The following is a 25,012-nucleotide window of genomic DNA, read 5'->3' as shown; positions in this document are numbered from 1 at the left end:
CGGCCATGGGGTGGAAGATGGGCTGATTTTGTGCCTTTTAAAAAGGAAAATAATAAATTAATAAAGGCATGTCACATGGCATCATGTCATTGGCCCGTTTTTAAAATTTTAAAAATTTAAACATTTTATCTCCACCACATGTTTAGTCAAGGGTCAAAGATGAAGACAAAGGAAGACCATGTGCTGGAAAAAATATCCTGGTGGTGAAAAATTACAATTTTGCCCCTGAGGTGGCAAAATTACCATTTTACCCCTATACTCCAAATTATACCAAAATTAAAATTTTTCACTTCTAAACCTCAAATCATACTCCAATAAGTCAAATTATACTCCAATAAGTCAAATGGGGTCAAAAAAATCTTTTCTAAAATTCTCATTTTGTCCCCAGGTGGCAAATGACCATTTTGCCCCTAGTTAGTGAAAATTTCGATTTGACTCCAAATTGATCCTCAAACTCCAAATTACCATTTTAAGTCATCCATGAACTGTGAAACTCTTAATCTCACCTTAAAATTCCTATTTGATCTAGTTCGAGGATTAAATAAACTTTGTTGTACCTCTAGGTATAATACCGACTTTTGTAAATTTTTCGGGACTCTCCTAGCATGCAATCATGCTATCATCACATGTATGTCATGAATAGTATTTTATAAGGTCGGGCTTTACAAAATGTGAAGATAATTTTGCTAAATTTTATGCTATTTGACTTGTGTTTGATGGTTTAGAGAATTGGAAGAAAAATGGAGTTAATTGGAGTTGAATTGGACATATTGGCCAATTAATCTAGTGATAGATCGAATTAGGCCAATACCATTTTATTTAGGTACACAATTGAATTTGTGTAGAACACCGTGTTTGGATGATAATCCGAACAATTTGCATTCCATTTCATGCATCCATATAGTTTTATAACGATTTAGCACCAATGTGGTAAATTGCTTGATTTTGCATTATGTCTAGGTGGTGAATCCTCCGATAAAGGCAAAGAAATTGTACCTGAGGATTGATAGTCGAAGTACTCTAAAAATTCGACTTCCGAAATAGTGAGTAACCTTATCATCATTTTAATTATCTAAAGTGGTCTTTTTATTCGATTTTGTGAATTTTATGGAAAATGAGTTTAAATGGTTAATTTTTAGGTTTTATAAACAAAATGTGTTTAAATGAAAAGATTTTATAAATTGTCTTGAAATTGAATGATGGTTTTGAAAATAGAGTAACTGGAGATCACTTGATGTGTTGTAAATTTATGATTCTAATTGATGGCTTATGATAATGTGTTGGCATGACTGGCTGGAATTGTGATTTGTGAACTATATGTGTCACGACACGGAACTCCTATCGAGCCCGTGACAACCGCCGCGACATCCTGATAAGCACTCATTACCCCGAATGTCGATCGAAACCCCGCAAGGCTTAGCATCAACTTCCGCATCTCCCTGGTGAGCGACAGTTATTAAATCTCATATTTCAAGAAATCATAAGTTGTTTTCAACTCAAAATAATAAAATATTATTTTCTAGCTCACAGGGGCATTTTCATTATTTTTTTTTCTGAAATCCGTAAAAATGTAATATGCAAGTGGAAACACATATTTCATAATTTAAATTAAATTTTGAAGTTTAAAACATTCGTTTAAAGTAAAATTATAGCTATTTGAATATAATAAAAACATTAAATAAAATATTTTATTTTCTTAAAACACAATATTTTCAAAGTCTTCCTAAAATAACTTTTGTAGCATAAGAGTAAAATAAATTTATTCATATAGTAATAAAGATAATTAAAGTATGAAATTTCGTTTACAGTGACACGTGGGCCCCCAACTAACCAAGAAGGTGTAGAGCTACGAACCCTTACTTCCTATGATGCAACTCCGAGATTAATTCTCGTCTTAATCAACTATCAACAAACTGTCCTGAGTCTGAAAAATGGATAGGAAGAGGGGTGAGATTAAATAATCCCAGTGAGTAAACAATTACCATCAAAAGCATCTAAAGCCGAGTAGATGGAGACAATATAAAAACGTTATATCTCAATAATGTTCATAACACAAATTTCGTTTCAATCTATACCAAACAATTTATTTTCATCAAAATTTCCCGGCTTATGAATTTCTTAAACTTGGCCCCTGCCAGAATCATTCTCACAGGTACCTTCGTCAAGGTATCCCACTGAGACCGCCAAGGCTATTCAATGACCCATACCCATAAACATGTTTTCAGATCTAACACACAGCCGTTCCTTAGCGTTGGCTGAGTCTCACTCTCACGTGGTGGCCCGAACGTGAGGTGCACTAAAATCATACCTCAGGAGATACTTCACCCAACATCTTCCCCCGAAGGTAAATATATAATTGAGTTACTGTGCCCCTCTCATAGACAGTCCACGGAAACCCCCACCACTGCAATGACCGTGAGGTGCATTCAAATCTTACCTCAGGAGATACTTCATCCAACATCTCCCCTCGGAGGTAAATATATAATTGGGTTATCGTGCCCCTCTCATAGGTAGTCCACGAAAACTCCCACCACTGCAGTGACCGTTTAATATACCACTAGACCCATAAAAATTCCAATAGCATAATATGGCGAATAAAATGTAATCCAGTCTACCGAGACTAATCCAAAACTGTTCATATATTTCATGCCAACCTCAAAAATTTAGCCATCATGCTACCATAGTGTCATAAGCCACAATTTTAATAACATATAAAATCATAAATTTCAACACAGTCTCCATATACTCAATTTTTCCAAAACAATATTTGATTTCAAAACCAATATAAATCTCATTTTTATTAAAAAAACATTTTAATTAGAAAAACATTTTAATTAGAAAACATAATATTTTATAATTTAAGCTCACCATTCAATAAAAGCATCAAACAAGTATAATAACTCTAGATATTTAAGACGATAAGTTGTCCACTCACAGTTCTAAGAGTCGATGTACTCCTAATCCCAGTCTTCAAGCACAATTTCTGTACTTTTACCAGTGTAATTTGCTCACCACCTATCCACAATGTACAATACATAATTCACCACATCAATGCTTGACCATTATAAAATCAATTCAGACTCGGTATATATGCATGATATGACATGCAACTTATCCGACTACTGCTTAAATGCGGTGCTGACCTAATTCGGCCTATTACCCTATTAAATCGATATACGCGTCTGTTTAAACTCCAAATTAATTTTTTTCAGTTTCTATACCTCAATTGCACCCAAATTGACTTAATGTCCCTCAGTGTGGTGCAAATTATCAATACCGGTAGCAAATTACAAAAATACCCCTAATGGGTAAAAATTCATATTTTTGCTCCGAAAATTCTCATTATTTTTCTAGACTCATAATTCATCATTATTCATCATAATTCCTCAAATAAACATCAAGATCATCAGCCAATATTCCCCTAGAAAATTTGGCCAATAATGGTAATGGAGGAAAATAAATTCTTTTCTTATTGTTTTGTTCCTAAATATGCTAAACTAACTTAAAACACTAACATAACTTAAAATCAAATTAATCTAACAAGTTTCTCTCTCCTAACCCATTTTTTCAGAATTGAATTCATCCTCAAATCACATGATTCAACCATGGAAAATGATGGAAAATGCATGGAAATGATAAATCTTAAGCTAAGCTTGAAAAATCATACCTTTAAACACTTGATTCCTTGAAAAATCACACTTTTTCTTTGAATTTTCTCACTCTAGGGTTTCTTCTTATTTCTCTCTCTCTCCTGCTGGTTTTTGCTGACCATCCCAATGAAGAATTCTGAAATTTTCAAGCCTTTTAATAGGCTTAATAAAATATTATTATTTTATTTACCTTTTGAATATTTTATTATTTTATTTTTTTCTATCCATCTTTTTGACTTTCTTTTTCTACCACTCAATCCTCTTCACTTATACATGTCTTCCATGAAATTTCTAGACTTTTCCAAAGTTTTGGTGGAGTAAATTTTTAAAAATTACACTTTTACCCCTGTAAAGTGAAAAATTACATTTTTACCCCAAAAACTAAAAAATTGCCCATAGGCATATTTTTCATCCCTTATACTCATACCATTCTCCAATTTTTCAAATGTGATCTAAATTCTCTCAAAATCTCAAATTTTGTCCGCGATTGGAAAAATTACGATTTTGCCCCTACACTCCAGAAATCACTGGAATTAAACTTTTTCACTTCTAAACCTCAAATCATACTCCAATAAGTCAAATGGACCAAAAAATCTTTTCTAAAAATTCTCATTTTATCCTCAAGTGGCAAATGACCATTTTACCCCTAGATAGTGAAAATTTCGGTTTGACTCCACATTGATCCTCGAACTCCTAATTACCATTTTGAGTCATCCCTGAATTGTGAAACTCTTAATTTCACCTTAAAATTCCTATTTGAACTAGTTCAAGAATTAATCGACTTAATGATACCATTAGGTGCAATATCATCTTTTAAAGATTCCTCGAACTTCCTAAATATGCAAACATTCTATTGAGCATGTAAATGATGTCGTAATTATTTTATAGAATAGGGTTTGACAGTATGAATTGTTCTGTTTTACATTTTCAAGCTGGGTAGTATAATATTTGTCATGTCATGTTGTCAAAATTTTATTATATGGTGAGTTTAGCTTGCTGCAGTGGGCGGGTTCTGTGGACCAACCTATTAGAGGGGCACGAAATCTGGTTATATATGTACCTCGGTCAGAGAGGCATGTAGAGTATCTCCTGAGGTATGGTTAGAGTTCACGTCATACCGAACCACCTCGTGATGATGAACTCCGCTAACGCCAAAGAACGACTGTGTTTTTTTCAAAATAAAAATATGATTTATGCGTACATGACTTTTTAACAGTCTTGACAGACTCGGTTAAATGCCTTGGCCAAGGTATTCTCAAGAATTATTTTGGCAGGAGCCAAGCTTTTGAGATACTCATAAGCCATGTTGATTATTTAAATGAAATGAATATTTATGTTATGAAATACATATTGAGATGGAATATTTTAATCGTCTCCATTTACTTAACTTTAGATATTTTGAATGATGTTTGTTTACTCACTGGGATTATATAATCTCACCACCGTCCTTTCCACCCATTTCAGGCTCAGAATAGGCTGTAGATAGCTGATTCCATCGAGGCTACTATTGGATTTGCATCCTCCAAACTGTAGGTTTACAGTCTCCCTTACTTTTGGTTATTCGGGGGCCCACTGGTTATTGTAAATTAAATTAAATACTCTGACTTACTGTATTACAATATGTATGAATTTATTTTGTTTTTATGCTGCAAAAATTATTTACGTATAACTCTCAAAATAGTGTTTAATAAGAAAATAGAATATTTTATTAAATATTTCTTTTATTTTTTATTATTATATTTAAATAATCATAATTTCATTAATAAAGGTTTTAGATGTTTAAACTTATTTTTTATTATGAATTATGTGTTTTGTACTTACATACTACATTTTTAGCGGATTTCGAAATTTTCAGGGAAAAATGACCAAAATGCTCTTGTGAGACAGAAATCATTTTTTTATTGTTTTAAGTTGAAAATAATTTAAAATCTTTTAGAACATGATATTTAGCAACGGTTACTCACAGGGGGAATGAGAAACTGATATTAAAGCTTTGCGGGGTTTCGGTTGGCATTTCGGGTGATGAGTGTCTATCGAGACACCGCGACGGTTGTCACGGGCTCGAGGGGAGTATCGGGTCGTGACAGATAGAAATAAGATTTGGCAAAAACTTTTGGTTTTTCATTTAGAAACAAAACTTGCTAGCACAAGTAAAGTCTTACCTTTGAGAAACTCGTATTCGGTCACTATGTGGATTACTGTTAAATGCCAAACACTTGAGTGACTAAAGATTTGACAAATACTAAAGGTGAAGAAGCAAAGATTTCGACTGTAGAATTTCAGACTATCTTATTCTCTTTTTAGGTTACTTGCTTCATTACAAGCGTTTTTCGATTTAATTGGCTCTTACTTACGATATCTAAAGCAAAATATATAACATTTGAATCTATAAGTATTCATAATTAATTTGAAAATTATATAAAAAACACAAATATTGATCCTGAGAGTTTCGACTATTTCTTTGATTAGATGTATTTTGTTTTTTCACTGCGTTATATTTTTATTTCTTGATTATTTTCATGTTTGAACATAAGGCAATTAACTTGTTTAAATATAATTCCCCAAATTATTTATTAAAAAGAATATATCAACATTAGACATAGAAAAGTTTCTTCGTATCAGATTCGGTTAACATGATTATGGTATAAACGTAATTATTTAAGATACGTAATTATTTAAGATTCAATAATAAATGCCTATATCTACTAATCAAAAATTGTTAACCTTACGTGGTAGTATAAAAATAGTAAAAATTAAAAAAAAAAGAAATAATAGATACGTGTGTTCCCAATTAATTAAATTCTAAATATGTGTATCACACATTTTTTTCTCTTCCCACATTTGTTTGTCACCTACCAACATTTAAATTTATAAGAGGATGAAAAAGAGACAGAAGGAAAATATACATGGAAAATTTTACGTGTGATTTATTTTTGCATTCATAGAAATTTTATAAGTTGAAAGAGAACAAAAAGGCAAACACTCAATTTAAAAATAATAATAATAATAATAACCATTTGGTTAGGGTTTGAATTTGTTGTCAATTTTTTCAGTTTTATTATCTGCATTTTATACTTGTTAATGAAAATTTGGTAAATAGTTGAAAAACAATAATAATTAATTTTAAATGAACAAAATTGTTATTATGTAGTTTAATTATAATATAATTGCTTGTATAAATATAAAAATCATAAATTTTATTTGATAAAGCCATGTTTTTTAATTTTTTTATATTCAAGTATACTGTTCACATACAAAAGAGTAAATTTACCTCTTGATTAACTAATCTGAAATATAATAATACGAAACATATGTACAATCTTTTGCACTTGGCTGATGTTTCTTTTTTTTAAAAAAAAAAAAAATTATCTCATATACTAAATACGAAAAGTGCAAAATACATATTCTTTCATCTCTTTATTTTTTGGTTCCCCCCATTGTTTTTAATTTTTTAATAAATTTATTTATTTTAGGCATTGTTCTTAAAAAACACTCTTAAATTAAAATAAAATATTATTCGTTTATTGCATTCAATCAAATTTTTATAATTTTATTTTGAACCAAATAAACTCTTATAATTAATAGTTAATTAACTGTCGTTTGTCAATACATAATTTTTCATTTTATAACAAATGGTGTTGATTTGATATATTGACATGTTGTATTAAATGATGATATGGAATAATAAAATAATTATGCGATATTTTTCACTTTTCACATGAACGTAAAATTACAAATGACGTTTTGATTATTAATAGTTAATATGAGTTCATTTGAGTAAAAAAAATATAAAAATTTGATTCAACCTAATAAAAAAAACTTATTTAAATTTTTTATAATTAATGTAAAATCTTTTTGAAAATTATGTTTTTATGAAATTCCAACGCTACCAAAAGGAAATATTTATTTTACCATCTTTGCTACAATTGAACGATTCCGATTCGCTTACTTTGCTTGAGTGAAAAAGACACGCCAAAAAGCACGTGAAAATTGTTGGAAAGCACCAGTCAAAACACACAACATCGAAAAAGGCCTTAAAAAAATTAGAAAAAAGTCAGAAGACACGTGTCTTTCTGATAATTCCGCCACGTCACATACGACCTCTCTGAAATTCTCTCTTTTTGTACTTTATGCTTCTCCTTCTTAGAAGTACGCTAAAACACACACCAAAGAAGCAAAAGCGAAACGACATAAAAAGACAAAGCAGTGGACCCTCACTTCCATAGAATGCCACGTCATCGCCCATACATGCAAAGGCACCGTTTGCTCACAATAAAATGCTCTGTCTCGTCTGCCTCTCTTCTCCCTCTTCCATCTCTGTACTCCCAAGACCCAAAAAAATCCAAAATCTAAAAAAATAAAAAAAAAGCCATTAATAATATTAAGTTTCCATTTATAGATTACTTGAGAGAACCCAAAAAAAAAAAAACCATAGTATTTATATTTATTTATTAACTTTGATTCTGCTGTCTTTCTGTTTCCAAAATTTAAAGTAAATTTTGGAATTTTCCTTTGCTGAGAGAGAGAGAGAGACAAAGATGGCGACGACGACAGCAGCGATGGCGGCGGCAACGGTACCGATGGGGAGTGTAGCTGCGGGAAGTGGTTTTATGAATGTGTCGCTTTACGTAGGGGATCTAGAGCAGAACGTGGTTGAAGGGCAATTGTATGATCTGTTTAGCCAAGTCGGAACGGTGGCTTCCCTTAAGGTTTGTCGTGATCAGAATAAGCGATCTTCTCTTGGTTACGCTTATGTCAATTACAGCAATCACCAAGAAGGTAAAGAGATTTAAACAGACAGATAATCTTTTACTATTTTCTCTCTCTTTGGTTTTTTGTTTTCTGGATGATCGGGGTGATTATCATTGGTTTTTATTTGATTTATTATGTTTTTAATGGATAGTGGATAGTCGCAAGTATTGTTGTGGTTAATTTTGAGTTGTTTGGTTTTTGTTGTTTTTATTGTTATTTTTAGGAGTTGATCAGTGGCCCTGTTGTTTTGAATTTTGTGGATAGAATTAGACTCTGAATGCTGATTTTGGTTTTACTTGTTAATGTGATTGCTGATAATTCATGAATGATAATAGGAAATTCTAGTTTTCCCAGAAAAAAAAAAAAGAAGAAAAGCGAGTGAGAAATTGTACTTTTCCTGGAAAAAATAAATAATAGATGTTTTTTTTTTTGTTGCTAATGAGTTGAAGATCAGTGCTTGTGATTGTTGTGCTTGTCTCTAAGATTCATATAGATGGATGCCTTGAAGTGGAGAACAAAATCGTTTTTTTTTCTTTGAAGTTGTAGTTACTTCTGCCTTAGCCATTGCTTTCTGAGTTTTGAATTTTTTAATTAGGAAGTATCAAACTTCATATTCAATTTAGTCTTGACTGCGTTCACTGTGTTTTAAACTACAGCTGCTCATGCTAAGGAGATTTTCAACTTCACCCTTATCAATGGGAAACCTATCAGGATTATGTTTTCTCAACGCGATCCTAGCATTCGGAAGACTGGATATGCCAATGTTTTTATCAAGAACCTGGACCCAGCTATTGATAACAAGGCATTGTTCGACACTTTTGCTGCCTTTGGGACTGTACTTTCTAGCAAGGTGGCTACTGATAACAATGGGCAATCAAAAGGGTTTGGATATGTGCAGTTTGAAACTGAGGAAGCCGCACAGAATGCAATCAAAAGGTTAAATGGTATGCTGATAAATGATAAACAAGTTTATGTTGGACAACATGTTCGACGCCAAGAACGTGTGCCACCCAATGCGTCACCAAAGTTCAATAATGTTTATGTTAAAAATTTGTCTGAAACAATAACAGACGAGGACCTTAAGAAAGTTTTTGGAGCTTGTGGTACCATTACCAGTGCAGTTGTCATGAAGGACCAGAATGGGAAGTCCAGATGTTTCGGTTTTGTAAACTTTCAGAGCCCAGATGCAGCTGCTGCCGCTGTTGAGAAGTTTAATGGAACCAAAAATGATGACAAGATGTGGTATGTGGGAAGGGCTCAGAGGAAAGCAGAAAGGGAGGCAGAGTTGAAAGCCAGATTTGAGCAGGAGAGAATTAGTAGATATGAAAAACTACAAGCTGCAAATTTATATCTGAAAAATCTTGATGATAGCATTGATATTGAAAAACTGAAGGACCTATTTTCTGAGTTTGGAACTATTACCTCATGCAAGGTAGGGCTTTGTAGTTGGGTAGTCTTTTACTTCCTTCCCAATGTTTTCATTAAATTTTAGTTTCTTTTCTCTTTCTTTTTCTTTAATGTTGAGTATAATAATTGTTGGAATTTTTTTTCTCAAACTATTGTTTAAGATTATGCTTAATCCACAAGGAGTGAGCCAGGGCTCTGGATTTGTTGCCTTTTCTACACCTGAAGAAGCTTCAAAAGCAGTAAGTTTTATAATTGTTTTATCCATAACATATATGCAGATCTGTTGGAGTTATTTTAAGTCTCCTGCATTCCTTTTTCCTTTCTCCAGTTGATTGGAATGAATGGGAAGATGATTGGAAAGAAGCCTTTGTATGTTGCTGTGGCACAACGCAAAGAAGAAAGGAAAGCTCGATTACAGGTGATCTATTTCATGTTTTTCTCTATTGCACAGGAACTTTTGAGACATATTTTCTTTGTTTTAGGTGTCCAACTTATTTGTGGACAAAGGTACTCAAATATACTAGTCAAGCATTGTTCAAGTCAATAGCAATTATCTTATCTTGATGATATGCTTACTGCAGAAACATTTTCTATTATTTTCCCTTATGTTAGCACTTAGGTTATGGGCTTATAAAACAGTAAAATCTGTAAGGCCACAACACAACAAAGTGTGCTACCTTTGAGACTTGCAAATTCCAAATGTATATGGAGTGTATAGATGGTTGAACTTTATGATCTAGGTGTAGCATCTTGAACAGGGTTTTCTGTTAAATCTATATTATAACATTTTTTCTATAGCGTGTTTCTGGATTAGCATCTTCCAAGGTTTGCATGGTATGCCTGAAATCAAGTGCTTCTCTCCCCTGTTTTTCATGTGCCCCTTCTCCTTTGGCTTGTCAGAGTAGGGATGAGTTAGATTGAAGTCTAAATTCCTGTTGTTTGCAGTGTAATTACTTTCAATATTAATCTCAATATGTTTCCTGCCTAAACAATTTTTGTTTCCAGGCATATTTTGCTCAACTTCATACACATGGTGCAATGTCGCCTTTGGGGTCAGGGATTCCTGGATTTCATCCCGCTGCACATAGGCTTGGTCCTCAGCAATTATATTATGGTCAAGGTGGTCCGGGTCTAATACACCCCCAGTCTGCAAGATATGGTTTCCAACAACAGCTCTTGCCAGGAATACGTCCTAGTGTCACCCAAAATTATATTATGCCATACAACCTTCAAGGACAAGGACAATCAGGTCAGAGGATGGGTGTTCGTCGAGGTGGAAACTCTCAACAGGTGCAGCAGAAACAGGTAGCACTTTTTTCCCATTCTAGTCCTTTTACAAGGCAGATAGTATAATTATGATATTAAATAACTTATTGTTACTTAGCATTTACATTTTATGTTGAATAATTCTTGAATTGTCAAGCCTTGCATTTCAAAAGAGTTTACATGATACTGATTTCAAAGTATTATTAATAAACTGATGTACTGTATAATGGAGTTTGTTTTGAAACTCAACTAATTTTTACTTTGTTTGTTCGTTGATTCCTTGATATTTTTTCCAATAATGCTTTGCTTCACCATTCTCTAGCTATTGTGGTTATGTAAAACAGATGGGAACTAAAATACTGTTTGTGGGAAACTTGCTGTTTGAAATAACATAATCTATTTGTTATTTAGACTGTCAACCTTTGACACCTATATTTATATATTTTTCAGATGCTGCAACGTAATACCAATCAAGGATTTAGATACATGGGTAATGCAAGAGACATTGTGGACCCATCTACAGTTACCCAAAGCATTGTAGGTCCTGTCATGCAATTGCCATTGGAGGTTTCAAGGATGCCCGTAAACCCTATTGATCTTCAACAACCTAACCCAGTGCCCATATCAACACTCATATCTGATTTAGCTTCTGCTTCCCCTAAAAAACGTGATGAGGCATGTAGTATCCCTCCTATTATGATGATTGCGCAATCAGACAATCTTGAATTGAGCGATCTTGCAGTTTAATCGTCTGTTACAGTTTGCTAATATGCAGTTCTTTTTCTTCATTTGTCGTTTGTCTTACTTTTAATATATGTAAAATTGTAGATGTTGGGAGAACAACTTTATCCCCTGGTTCAGCGTTTTGAGCCTGAACATGCGGGCAAGGTGACTGGGATGTTGCTGGAGATGGACCAAACAGAGGTTCTTCATCTGCTCGAGTCTCCAGATGCTTTGAAGGAGAAGGTGGCGAAGGCAATGGCTGTCCTTCAGGATTCTGCAGCAGGAGAGTCTGGTGTCAGGAAGGAGTCGGGGGTTATTGGAGCTGACTGAATGAATATCAGTAGGGAGTTGGGGTCATTGAACTGACTAAATGAAGTTCACCTATTTTTAATTGGTAAATATATTACTTTGCAGGTGCTATTGTCAGCCGCTTTCTAGAGGGCCCAATGAGTTTGCCTTGACTGGGTTTTCTTCGAAACTAATTTTTTTAAGGAACTGATTTCTTTTCTTTGGTTGGTAAACTTTCTAGGCTTTTGAGATGTTTGAAGACTTGGAATTTTTACTACTCTTTATTGTCGACCATTATCTTCATTGATTGACTGGTTCTAGTACTATTTGATTTGGGAGTTTTTTTTAACTTAATGTTTTTCCTTTGAGGTGGTGGCATATACTTATATTAGGCTTTTGGTTGACTATACTGCAGCATTTCTCCGTACTTATGGCATATGCTGTATTGTAGGAAAGCCCAACATCCATCATCCATGGCTCTAGCAAGGGGCAGAAGATAGATTCTGTTTCCATCTAATTAATTTACGGATTCTTGCTATCAGTCATGTAGTAATATGTTATAGGCTTTGTTCGATTTAAGTTTACGGTTGTATTTTGCTAGTTGCTTCCTGCAACCAAATATTTTCGCTTGTAGCAGAAAATCAATTATTAGTTTTGATCATTTTCTGTATGGAAAAAGAAAAAAAGTTATTTTGGATTGATCAAATGTTGGAAATTATCAGAACTAACTTTATTATCTATAAAACTTTTAATGAAATTATGCGCCATGTGAGTCAAAATGGGTTAGCTCATTATACCTGTCAAAATGGGTTTGGCCCATTGGATTAGCTCATTTTTCATTTAATATGGGATGGACTGGGTCATGAAAATTTAAGTCCATATTTAAATCGGGTCTAGATGGGCCAACCCACCAAATCAGTGGATTAGGGTGGGTCAGCCCTATGGGCTAAAAAAATTAATAATTTTAATTAATTTAATAAATTTATATATTTAATTATATTAAATTAATAATTTAATTACCAATAATATTATTTATTTTATATATTTTAATGTGTTTAATCTTTACTTATCAAATTAATAATTTTAATTTATGAATTAAATCATACAATAATTTTATTAATAGAAATTTATTAACTAAAATTATAAAAATAAATTTTTTTTTTGAAAAAAAAGAAATGAGCTGGCCTAACCCAGCCCATGGGCTAGCAAGGGATGGGTTGGGTTAAGGATTTCACAGCCCATATAAAAAATGGGCTCGCTCGGCCTGACCCATATTTTTTCAGCCCACAAGGGCTAAGACCGGGCTGGCCAGGCTGGCCCATATTGACAGGTCTAGATCACATACACACAAACCAGCAGAACCTTCATCAGAAAAAAAAAAAAAAAACAAAGTCTATCTTGTACCTTTCCAAAGGAAAACCCAAGCAACTCCCACCACCCTCAAAAACTACTAGGTGGACAAGAACAAAAACTGTACACAGTAATCCATAACAACAACTCCCTAACGACCTAACAGGATAATGGGGTAGCCACACAAAACAAGCTTACCCCTTAGCCTACCTCATTCCCTAGGTGGTTGCAACAAAAAAGAACCCCTGGGCTGAAGCATAGACAAATTGTGGGATCCCTTCAAAGGGAAAGCCACCAGCATCTTCTATACATATACAGACCATATCCACCACTGACCCCCAGTTACAAAAAGCATAAGCATCAGTGTCACCCTATCCTTTCCATTGCCAGAAGCGAATCTTCAATCATCCTCTCAGAAGAACACAAGAACTTAGCCACAGAACTTCCCTGACATTCACCACAATCTAAAAAACTTTGAACCGTCATAGTAACTATCAAGAAATACCAGACTCAACCGGAAAGCCAACCAAGAAACGGCCTCAGACACCAGAAATTAATCATAGACATTCAACAAATCAACCTGATGCTGCACACCTCCCTTAGCTAAACTATCAGCTAGTTGATTGGTTTCTCTATAGATGTGTTTGATATCCCATTTCCTTACCTCATTCTTCAACTTTTCAATGTGCAAAATCCACTTCCTAAGCCTCTAGTGAGCTTCAGAAGGGTTGTTAGTCCATTTGACAACATTTTTTGAGTCGCTTTCGATAATCAAAGAATGTGTGGCTACCCATTTTGACCTTGCGAAAGTTAAAAAAGCCTTTTTAATCGCTCTAACTTCAGCTGCACTAGCATTATCCACTCCTATCGCTTTTGAGAAAACGATTTTGATGTTTCCTTCATCGTCTCTCATGATGCCTCCAATCCCTACCTCCCCCCGGCAACCTTGAGCTACCTCATCCACGTTGTATTTCATCTCCCTTTTGTGTGGTTTACTCCACTCTTTCGCAGTTCTGGTTCTCTCCTTTTTCTTAACCACTGCACCCTCAGCTAAAAATATATAAGTATCTAAAACCACACTATACTCAAGAGGCCACTTAGCTTGAGCCCATATGGCAACTCTAATTTTAACAAGATCAAAAACTCGATCAGCATTCCAAGTGACTCCTTTGAAGACCGTATCATTTCTATACAGCCATACAGACCATAAAATAGCAAAAAGCCATGCACCAGATTTTGACCTCTCTTTTCCCTTCCAAACCAGCATTCCAAGTATTAAATGAGTTAATTAAATCCTTTGGGATAACCCAGGTGACCCCTTATTCTCTGCACCATCTCATCCACACATACCAGACCTCAAGACAGTGGAGAAACAAGTGTCTTACCGATTCAGGTTCACTCTTGCAGAGCCACACACCGCTCCTGCTTGGTCCATTAAGTTCCTTTTCACCAGCTCTTGCTTAACCGCGACCCTCTCGTGCATCACCTGCCAACAAAAGATCTCAATACGGTGAGGCACCAGGTTTTTCCAAATATTTCTCCATGTCCTATCCTCCAAACAACCCTTTTGGAGAACCTATTTATAGAAAGATCTGGCACTGTAAGCCCTTGTAGCTGATCCTTTCCATGTCACAGTATCTCTAAGATCCCTACACAGGTGGAACTCCTCAATGGTAGCTTTGAGCTATTTCCACTGTAGTTCTTCCCACTCGAGAGGCCTCCTTCTTAGTTCCACATCCCATGACCATCTATTGTAGACCCAAGTTCCAAACTCACCAACACGACCTTCCTTATTTTTAGCAAGGGCGTACATCATTGGGAAAATATCTTTCAACACTCCCCTCTCCACCCAGCTATCAATCCAAAAGCGTATATTGCTTCCATCACCAATCACCATCTATAAGTTGGATTTTATCTGTAAAAAATAGTCATTAGAGGGGGATAAGGGTTTAAGGATGTTAGACCACACTCGAGAAGTTTTCCTATTATTGTTTGGCTCAGGCAGTAAATTAGAAGGGTTCCCACCTACTTTGTCCACGATCACCTCTCTCCACAAACTATTCCTCTCACTTCCAAACCTCCAGATCCACTTATTCAATAAGGCTCTGTTCTTTAATTCAAGACTAATGATACCCAGACCCCTATTTTCCTTATAGTTATGAACCTTTTCCCACCCCAGAAGGTGCAACTTACGTTTCTCCTCTGTACCTTCCCACAGAAATCTCCTCTCAATTTTCTCTAACTCTTTCACCACCCCTTTGGGAATTTAAGATAAGGACATGAAGAAGATGGGAAGGCTAGCTAAAACTGACCTTAGTAAGGTAACCCTACCTCTAATGGACAACACTTTTGCTTTCCAGCCAGCTAAACGTGCCTCGAAGTTTTCAATAATAGGCTTCCAAATTCTCACTGAGTGTTGGTTAGCTCTCAATGGAAGTCTCAAATAAGTCGTTGGCAAATCACCCGCTTGACAAGCAATATTATTGGCTCCCCTCACTATCACCTGCTCCCCCAACCCGACCCCCATTAGACAGCTCTTGTGGAAATTGATTTTCAGCCCTAACACTACTTGTAAACACTTAAGCACTCTTTTAACATTTCGAAGGTTCTCCATCTCCAGTCGACATAAAATCATAGTATCATCTGCAAATTGGAGGTGTGAAATAGTCAATCCATTACTCCCAATTAGGATGCCTTAGCATAACCCAATCTCCTCTACCTTACTCATCATCATACTAAAGGCTTCAACAACTATGTTGAAGAGGAAAGGGGATAACGGACATCCTTGATGTAACCCACGTCTCATTTTGAAAGGCTTTGTGGGCACCCCATTGACGAGAACAGACACTTTAGCATTCGAAATGCATCCCCCTATCCATCTTCTCCATCTCTCCCCAAACCCCATGTTAGTCATCATAAAGTTGAGGAATCTCCAATCAACACTGTCATAGGCCTTTTCGAAGTCGACTTTAAGAAGAAACCCCCCCTTATTACCCTTTTTAAGTGAGTCAATAACCTCGTTTGCAATGAGCGCACAATCAATAAGTTGTCTCTCTTTCACAAAAGCAAATTGTCGTCCTCCAATCACTTCACCAATGAGCCTTTTTAGCATATTAGCCAAAAGTTTTGCAACAATCTTGTACATGCTTCCAACAAGACTTATAGGTTTGTACTCTTTGATCTCACATGGATTAGCAACTTTCAGCACTAAGGTGATGAAAGAGTGATTCACTCCCTCTTCAAGGTTTCCTGTTTCATAGAAATTTCTCATGCAACTCATGACATCCTCCTTAACGACCTCCCATTGATTTTTGAAGAAATTGAGATTAAAACCGTCAGGCCCCGGGGCTTTATTCCCATCACAATTACATATAATATCCTAAACTTCAGCCTCCAAAAACTCCCCTTCAAGCATCACTGCTGAAACCTCACTTATCTTTTGAAATTAGCAGTTTAACCTTTTTAGAGGTAAGACTTTTCTGACCTTGTAAAAGTCTTCGTAGTATTTCGCAATTGAGTATCTGATACATTATGGATTAGTGATCATCTCACTTCCCACTTTCATTTGATGGATCATGTTACTTCTCCTCCTTGCCGTGGCCATAGCATGGAAGAATTTCGTATTTCGATCCCCATTAGTGGTCCATTTAATTCTCAATTTTTGCTACCATTCCCTTTCCTCAACTTTGTAGCATCCCCATAATTCAGCTTTTGTTCTAATTACTTCTTCCCTAGTATCCTTATTCGTCCCATCAACTTCCAACAGCTTATTAAGGCCTTGGAGTTTAGATTCCAGCATCATTATTCTGTCTTGAGAGTTACCAATCACTCTGCTCTACCAATCCTTCAAAATTGGTTTCAACCCCTTCAATTTGAGCCATATACCACCTCCCCGTATTCTCCCGTTATTGGATCCTTTCCAATACTCTTCAACTACCTTGTGAAAGCTTTCGTTGTCCAACCAGTGAGTGAAGGTTTAGGGCCACCTTGAACCCTACCCCGCCCAAGCATAATAGCATTATGATCCGAGATTGATTTGGGAAGACACCTTTGCACCATATTGGGTTCCATGGCAAGCAAATTTGCATTAATCAGGAATCGATCCAATCTGCCAAAAGCTAGTTCCTCTCTGTTATTGCTCCAAGTGAAGTTACTTCCAACAAGTGGGATGTCAACTAACCCAATCTCATTAATAAATTCATTAAATCTTGAAGCAGCCCTTAAATAGTGCCCCCTACCAATTCTTTCCTCATTTGATCTCACAATATTGAAATCAGCCCCCACCACCCATTTAGCCCCTAACCTCTCAATAATTTGCTTTATTGCATTGAACACCTCGCTTCTTTCTCCTTCATTGTTTGGCACGTAAATGTTGCCAAACCTACACTTACTATTAGAATCCTTTGTTGTTCCCACAAGCAAAATGAAGTTTTTATGGAAAAAGCACTCCATCAGATTAAAGAAGTTAGCCTGCGACATACACAATAAACCCCCTGACCTCGCTTCAGACTTAACAGCTCTACCTTTAATTTTCTCCCTCTGCCACAATTTTTCATACAAACCTTCATATGGTTTCTGAATTTTTGTTTCTTGAATAAATACAAGATTTGGCTTGTGCCTCCTTATAATTCGCCTCAATGCCCTCTTTTTCTCTCCCCTGTAGATCCCTATTAAGTTCCAAGACAAAATAATCATGGTGACGAAAATAAAAACTCACCTCTACACAGGGCCCTCCAGCACTTTACCACATGGTCATCTACCATCCTCTGCTCCAAGCTCTTTGAATATCTTTACCGTTTCCTCATTCCCTTCCCAAAACTTCAATCCCAACCTATCGTTGACATCCATTGTTGCTAAAGCTTCCCTCCATAATGCCTTATTTCTCCTGGCTGTGCTTGTATCAGAATCTGAGCACGACTTTCTCTTGTTCCCTGCTATTACACTTGCAGATTCTCCTCTATCTTCTCCCCTTGTTACTTTCCCCACCTTTTTTTTCTTGTTCGTATCCCTCCTTACCGCTCCTAAAATGTGATTCCATCTCTTTGCCTTTAAGCTGCCTTTATATTTTTCTTGCCTTTTTTGACCCACCACTGAGCCCAAGCCCTTGTTTCTCCTTTCACCATTAGTTCGGACTTCCCTGTATCCTTTCTAGTCCCTTCTTGTTTGCCTGCTCTCTACCTCTTCATCCTCTTTTGAAGTTTGCTCCTCTACAGAAGGTTCATTCCATAGAAATTTTCGGACCTTCACCTTCCTTATGGCACTTCTGCTTCTTTTCAACTTAATAATAGGCACATCAACTGAGATAGATAACCCAGGATCTTTAAATCTTTGACCTGAACCCCTCTTTTCCATTTCTACGATACTGCTTTCTTTGTTGTTTTTTTTTTTCCCTTGCACATCCTTAATAGAATCTTTCAAATTTTCTGCTTCCTGTTAATAGTCCTGGGAGTGCTATGTTTGAACAAATGGATAAATGACGGGAAAATGGGACCATTACTTTTGTGGAATGGGGAAGGAGAGTAGTAGTGTTACCACACAAAATCACTAATAGCATGTTTGATTGGGGGAATAGTTAAACTCCCTCAAAAATTTCCCCACATGTTTATTATGTTTATGGAAGAAGGAGGAATAGCTATTTCTCAAAATCAGCTAAAATTTTGGAATAACTAATACCATATCTCCCCATGGTATTAGTTATTCCATGCCCATGGAAATAAAATTCAAAATATTTTGGACTAAAATGTCTTTACATTTTTTAAAAAATTACAAATCTAAACTTAAAAAATTATTATTTTTATTAAAAAATTAATATTTTGACTATAATTATATTTAAATTATAAATAAAATATTAATATTTAAAAAATATTAATTTTAAAATTTTTAAGTGAAAATATAAATTAGAAATAAAAAATAAAAAATTATACTAATACTTAATAATATATTATTAAATTATTAAAATTGAAATTTTAATAAAAAGAAAAATTTAATGATTAAAAAAGAAAAAATTTACTTAATTTTATCTTTTGGTATAAATTTTGCTAAATTATATAAAGAGTAATTTTGTTTTTTATGAAAATAAATCATATCATAATAAAGAGTTTAAGTTTTCAATTATATATTAAAAAATATTTTGAGTTTAAAATTAATTTAAAAATATTAATATTTTAATCATAATTATAGTTAATTTATAAATTAAATAATAATATTTTAAAATTTTAATGATTAAATTATAAATAAAATATTAACTTTTAAACGATCAAAATATTGATATTTTAAATAAGTTATAAAATATTAATATTTAAACATAAAATAAAATATAAATAAATAATCATAATAATATTTAAATTATAAATAAAATATTAATATTTAAAAATAAAATAAAATATAAATAAATAATCATAATAATATTTAAATTATAAATAAAATATTAATATTTAAAAAATAAAATAAAATAATAATATAAATAATATAAGATATTTTTATTTTTTATTACAAAATTATTTTTATCAATTAATAATAATTCATAATAACTATTTTTATTTTATTCTATCGATGATACTAAATTAAATAATATTTATTTTATTTTATTTTTATCTATTTCGTGAAAAAAAATATAGTAACGGTATAATTGGAGTGTGAAGTAGTTTATATATACAAAATAAATTAACGTATCGAGAGGGTATGTTCCCACGTTTGAAATACAAGCCGGCGCAATATCCGAATCATGAGAATCTTGAATACTGTCTCATCTTCTTAGACTATTTATCTTTCCTCATACTTATCTTCCAAAGCAACAACAACCCCCTAATCAAACCCTAGCAAAAACAAAAGGGGTGAACACCCAAAAACCTGTAGTCATCTCCATGTCTCTAGACTCTCACATGGAGAAGGTTCTTTGGACCGAGGACCAGATTCAGGACCGAGTGGCCCAGATCGCCTCTCAAATAACCCACGATTTCAGGGCAGCTCCCCACCCTCCTCTCATTGTGGGAGTTGCCACCGGCGCTTTCTTGTTCTTAGCCGATCTTGTCAGGCGCATCCACCTCCCCATCTCGGTTGACTTGGTTCGAGCTCAATCTTATGGCTTCGCTACTCTCTCTAATGGAGCTCCCACCATTTCCCTTGACTTGAAGCTTGACGTTAAGGGTAAACACGTCGTTTTGGTAATCCCAGTTACCCATTTTCTTTCTGTTTTCTTTCTCCAAGTACCTATAACTTTTCTTTTTCTTTTTCTGTTATTTTTTTAAAAAAATTCAGTGATAGAGTGCGTGTTATGGTCTTTAGGTTGAGGATATTGTAGATACAGGATGCACTTTATCCTATCTCATTGGACACTTGGAATCAAAAGGAGCATCCTCTGTATCTGTCTGCACTTTTCTTGATAAACCAGCAAGAAGGAAGGTTGATATTGAGCTAGTTGGTGATGGAAAGTTCTACAAGGGATTTGAGGTAAGATGTAGCCAATTTTACCTGTGTGCATTCATGGATGAATATGTGTTATTTTTGCATCTTATTACTTGCTTTAATAAAATATACGTTTTTGTTTTCAGAATCTATGATCATTTAAGGAAAAAAAAATGTTGCTCTTAATTTATTTTTTAGGACATTAACCCTAGACTTTTTATCCTAATTGCACATAAATTCTATAGTTTTTAAAATAAATATTCCGTCTTAAAGGAATATTTTGGTTGAATACCGTTTCTGTTAATGTTGTGAAAATATTTTTAAAATAATTTTATCCTTTGTAATTTAAAAAATTAGCATTACATAAATTATAATTTTTCATTTTAAATTTTTTCTCCAAAGAAGCACCCCTGCACCCCAAGGGAGTCCAGGGAGATCTGACCATGCCCAGCCGGCCTGAGAGAAAGGAAAAGTTGAAAACAAGAGTAAGGGTATTTCAGATATTTCACATTTAGACATTAATTCGTTTTGGCAAAATGTTCATTTTGAAAGTTAATGAACCCGCAAATAATTATGATCAAAAGTTGAAGTTTACTATGGAGAGAAACCTGAATTCAGATTAAATCCTTTGGAGCTTCTGATAGATATGTTGCAATTATTAATGTCATACTTTCAAATTTTACAGAACATATTAGCTCGTCTTTGTTCAAAATTAACATCATAATTTGTTGAATTTCAATAATGGGTACAATATTAGTCATAGTTCATGGAAATGAAGCGTTTGATTGATCACATTACTAATGTTTCGCACCTGGTTGTTTTCTTAAATGTGGGCTGCATGGTTTTTTAAATACTTTGTGCATTTTGACTGTTTTAATTATATTTTCAGTTACCATTTTCTGCCCAGGTAGTCAGTGACAGTACACATCATGATGTTTTTTTTTCTATGTTATGTTTTTGGCAGTGTCCAGATTATTTCGTTGTTGGTTATGGAATGGACTTTGCGGAACTATATAGGAACTTGCCTTATGTTGGTGTCTTGAAGCCTGAACACTACAAGTGATTTGATTTATCTCTGGCATTTTGAGTAGATGTAGAACAGTTCAGGTCATTTAGGATTCAAGAAGCAGCCACATGATAATGTTGAATTTAAAGAGTCTAAACCATTGGTATTAGCATGGAGTATAAGATTTGGCATTACTTATTTTAGAAGCCAAAGTGATTGTAACCAGAGAAAGGAAAAAGCCAAAGTGATTTATAGGAAGAACAAAAGATGTCTCTTGCACATTCACTTATATAGGTTTTTGCCAATTTTATTTGCTGAGTTCTATACATGATATCATACATCCGGTTGGCTTGGAAAATTTGCACACTTATTGGGACGATGCACACTGTGTCTTTAATTTGCAAAGTGAATTCCCATTAATGGTTCAGTCAAGAAAAAGCGAAAAAAAAAGTTCCTTCTCCCTGCAATGCAGGGATAAATGGATCAGTCGAGAAAAACAGAAAAAAACGTTTTTTGCTTTGTCGTTACTTTTGCATATTAAATGAGTTTATACTGTAAAGAAAGGTTGAGTCAGTTTTGGTGCCAAGTGAAGTGTCTTGGCAAGGTGACAGGTCTATTTAGATCCCCATAAAATAAGGGCTCTTAGCCATCCCCTTCCTAGATGACGTCTATTCTTTTGTTTGGTTTATCTTTGAAGAATAAGAATGGCTATTTCTTAACAGCACATCTGGTTCATGGAATGGAATAAAGAACAATAGAGTAGTTATCCTGTAAGAATAAAATAAAATAATAATTATATAATTTAATTCTTTTTTGAAAGTTATGCTTTGGAATCATTCTGTCTTCGCTTTCAAACATGAAGTTTGGTATGTTAGGAACCGATGCCTTTAACTTTCTGTAAGACATTCAAAGTTGAGAAAATGCTTTAGTACCTAATTGGATGGAATGTGGTCTGTGGAATTTATTGCAGGAATGGTCTGGTTTTAGTCACATGGAATCTATGATAAACAAAATTTAGGAGGCAAACATCCCATCTCCTGAAAGATGTTTAGCTCATGTATTTGAGTCTTTCATTATGTTCATATCCAGAAGGACCAAACTTGAACTTAGTTAAAAGTGTTTCTCATAAAGTTGAGCATCTCAAAATGGATTACCAAATTTGTCACAATTCATCTCTGGCTCCTACACTAACCTTGACCCCAGGCCCCGCCTTTTCCTCAAGCACCAAATAGAGTAAGATAACCATATGAGATCAATCATCTCTCTTTTGGTTGTGACCTCTCATTCTCTTCCATTTTTCTTTCCTTTGTATTTGGTCACAGCTACAACATCAACAAATTCAACATAATTTTTCCCCTAAACCGTAAAATTTTTATACTTTTATTGATTATATAAAAATATAAAATGTAAGAAGTATATTTCATTGACATATATATATATATATATACAGAGTTGGATTTAAATTTATATTTTTAATAATTATCAAGTTTTCAAGTATTTTTACATCCAGGAGACTTCAAAACCTCATTCACACATCAACTAAGCTTACCAGCATCTCCAATACTTGAGTGAACCCACGAGCCCTAAGAAATCCTTTCAAAAATCATTACAAATGAAATGCGTGTGGAGGGTGAAAGACATTAGAGCAGCCCTTGGTTCCCTTGAAACCTGAAACTACAAACTCATTCTTGAGAGGATTTAAGTTACCCAAATGGAAGCTTGATGTTGGAAATCAATGTTGGGATAAGGGATTCTCCGTTTAAGTTTCAAATTTTAAGTTCAAGGGATTTATAGTGTTTAAATTGTTATGGCAGATTTGACACCTGATTTGAGAAAGTGTTAAAAGGCAAGCTTTTGAATGAACTAAACCATTACCAAGGTCTGGCAAATTGAAGTTCAATTCTTGGTTGATCGAACTAGTTAATTACGGGTTGTGTAGAAAAGCTTTGATAGCTTGAACTTATAAATGTCGTGTGCACATGTTGTTACAAGGTTGTGAAAAAATGATTCCATCCAACCCGAGACCTAACACAAACAATCATTGAGGTGCTAAGTTGTAATAAAGGTAAGAATAATTGATTTCTACTGAGCTTTTAATATTAAATCATTGCTGGTCGTATTATAAATAGATAGTCCTGGGAATTATACTAAGTAAATGTGAATTCTTGATGACTAGGAAATTGTTTGAACTAGTGCCTTGGTTGCTAAACAATGATTGGTGAGAGTACGGGTGATAGGTACTTTGACCCGAAGCATTGAACCTTTAAGGGCTTGGGTGGTGGTGGTTTGAACATTGCTAGAGTCCTCGATCGAATCAAGCTTAAGCTAAGAAAGTGGTTTAGTAATTGGTAAGAATTCCCATCAACGGAGGTGAGTGGACAATTCCTTTTTAACTACTACAAAATATTAAGTACAATTATATCAAGTTTACAAGATATGCCCACTATTAGATATTATTCTATTACGTTGAGTTGCAATGCTGGTATTTGAATAAAATTGGGTTGCATGAGTTGTTAGTGACTCGGAATGATCACTAATCTTGTTTATACGTTCTGTTTTTGTGGACGTATCAAAACTATTAAGCTGTTTTACAAACGGGAAACAAGCCCTTGAAATATGATAAGATTTTTATTCCATTTTGAAAAGTTTAAAACAGTATGTATTCCATTCTCATATAAATGCCCTAGAGTGGCCACTAATGAGTTTTCTATTTTGTCTTGATAGTAATTTTTATGATGCTTGAGTGAAATATTTCAACTATGCCATGCTTGCTGATTTTCATGTGTGAACTTGCTGTTTTGATGTTCACTGATTTTATGAGGAAGTTGTTATATCACTCACGGCTTTTATGATCAATACATGCATATATTGCATATTGAGCACATGATGGAAATTGGTTGTTCATATTTGAAATTACATTTGATTATTTTATTGGGTAAACCTTACGGGTATAGGTTCTGCTACCACACCAGATTGATGTCATCTTTGTGCACAAAGTATTAGCTAGTTATCTATTTGGTATTTGAGTATTAAGGGGGACGGAAGCCCTGACTTGATAATTGGTGGCGTGAGGAGTCCCACGAATAGGTGCTAGTATATGGTAAATGCAAGGGCTCCCACTCTTTTTTTTAGACCTACTTAAGGATATCCTAATTGATACATTTTT

At 34.3% G+C, this 25,012-nt stretch overlaps 3 protein-coding genes across 5 annotated transcripts; 2 read left to right on the top strand and 1 right to left on the bottom strand.

The window, feature by feature from the left end:
• Positions 1-7,943: 7,943 nt before the first annotated feature.
• PAB5 (poly(A)-binding protein 5) lies at positions 7,944-12,373 on the top strand. Its single transcript, XM_018125575.2, has 7 exons — positions 7,944-8,429; positions 9,059-9,834; positions 9,971-10,048; positions 10,138-10,227; positions 10,815-11,114; positions 11,526-11,750; positions 11,904-12,373. The coding sequence occupies exons 1-7, from the start codon at positions 8,189-8,191 to the stop codon at positions 12,126-12,128; spliced, it is 1,935 nt and encodes a 644-aa protein (XP_017981064.2). The 5' UTR covers positions 7,944-8,188; the 3' UTR covers positions 12,129-12,373.
• A 4,996-nt stretch (positions 12,374-17,369) lies between these two features.
• On the bottom strand, positions 17,370-18,284 carry LOC148761214 (uncharacterized). The gene is made up of 2 exons (XM_088809266.1): positions 18,197-18,284; positions 17,370-18,103 (listed from the first exon to the last, which is right to left on the bottom strand). Exons 1-2 carry the CDS (start codon positions 18,282-18,284, stop codon positions 17,370-17,372), a joined length of 822 nt encoding a protein of 273 aa, XP_088665392.1.
• A 1,851-nt stretch (positions 18,285-20,135) lies between these two features.
• On the top strand, positions 20,136-22,156 carry HGPT (Hypoxanthine-guanine phosphoribosyltransferase). Of its 3 annotated transcripts, none has more exons than XM_018125595.2 (4): positions 20,136-20,599; positions 20,721-20,885; positions 21,246-21,325; positions 21,805-22,156. In XM_018125595.2, the coding sequence occupies exons 1-3, from the start codon at positions 20,300-20,302 to the stop codon at positions 21,279-21,281; spliced, it is 501 nt and encodes a 166-aa protein (XP_017981084.1). In that variant the 5' UTR covers positions 20,136-20,299; the 3' UTR covers positions 21,282-21,325; positions 21,805-22,156. The 3 variants fall into 3 exon arrangements, with proteins under 3 accessions (XP_017981084.1, XP_007019669.1, XP_007019668.1); XM_007019607.3 differs by having other exon boundaries at positions 21,243-21,325; XM_007019606.3 differs by lacking the exon at positions 21,246-21,325 and having other exon boundaries at positions 20,144-20,599.
• Positions 22,157-25,012: the final 2,856 nt, after the last annotated feature.

Source organism: Theobroma cacao, chromosome 8 (genome assembly GCF_053813885.1).
Source record: "Theobroma cacao isolate CCN51 chromosome 8, ASM5381388v1, whole genome shotgun sequence".
Taxonomy (NCBI): domain Eukaryota; kingdom Viridiplantae; phylum Streptophyta; class Magnoliopsida; order Malvales; family Malvaceae; genus Theobroma; species Theobroma cacao.
The sequence above is the reverse complement of the archived record's forward strand: the minus strand, read 5'-3'. Positions and strand labels throughout refer to the sequence as shown.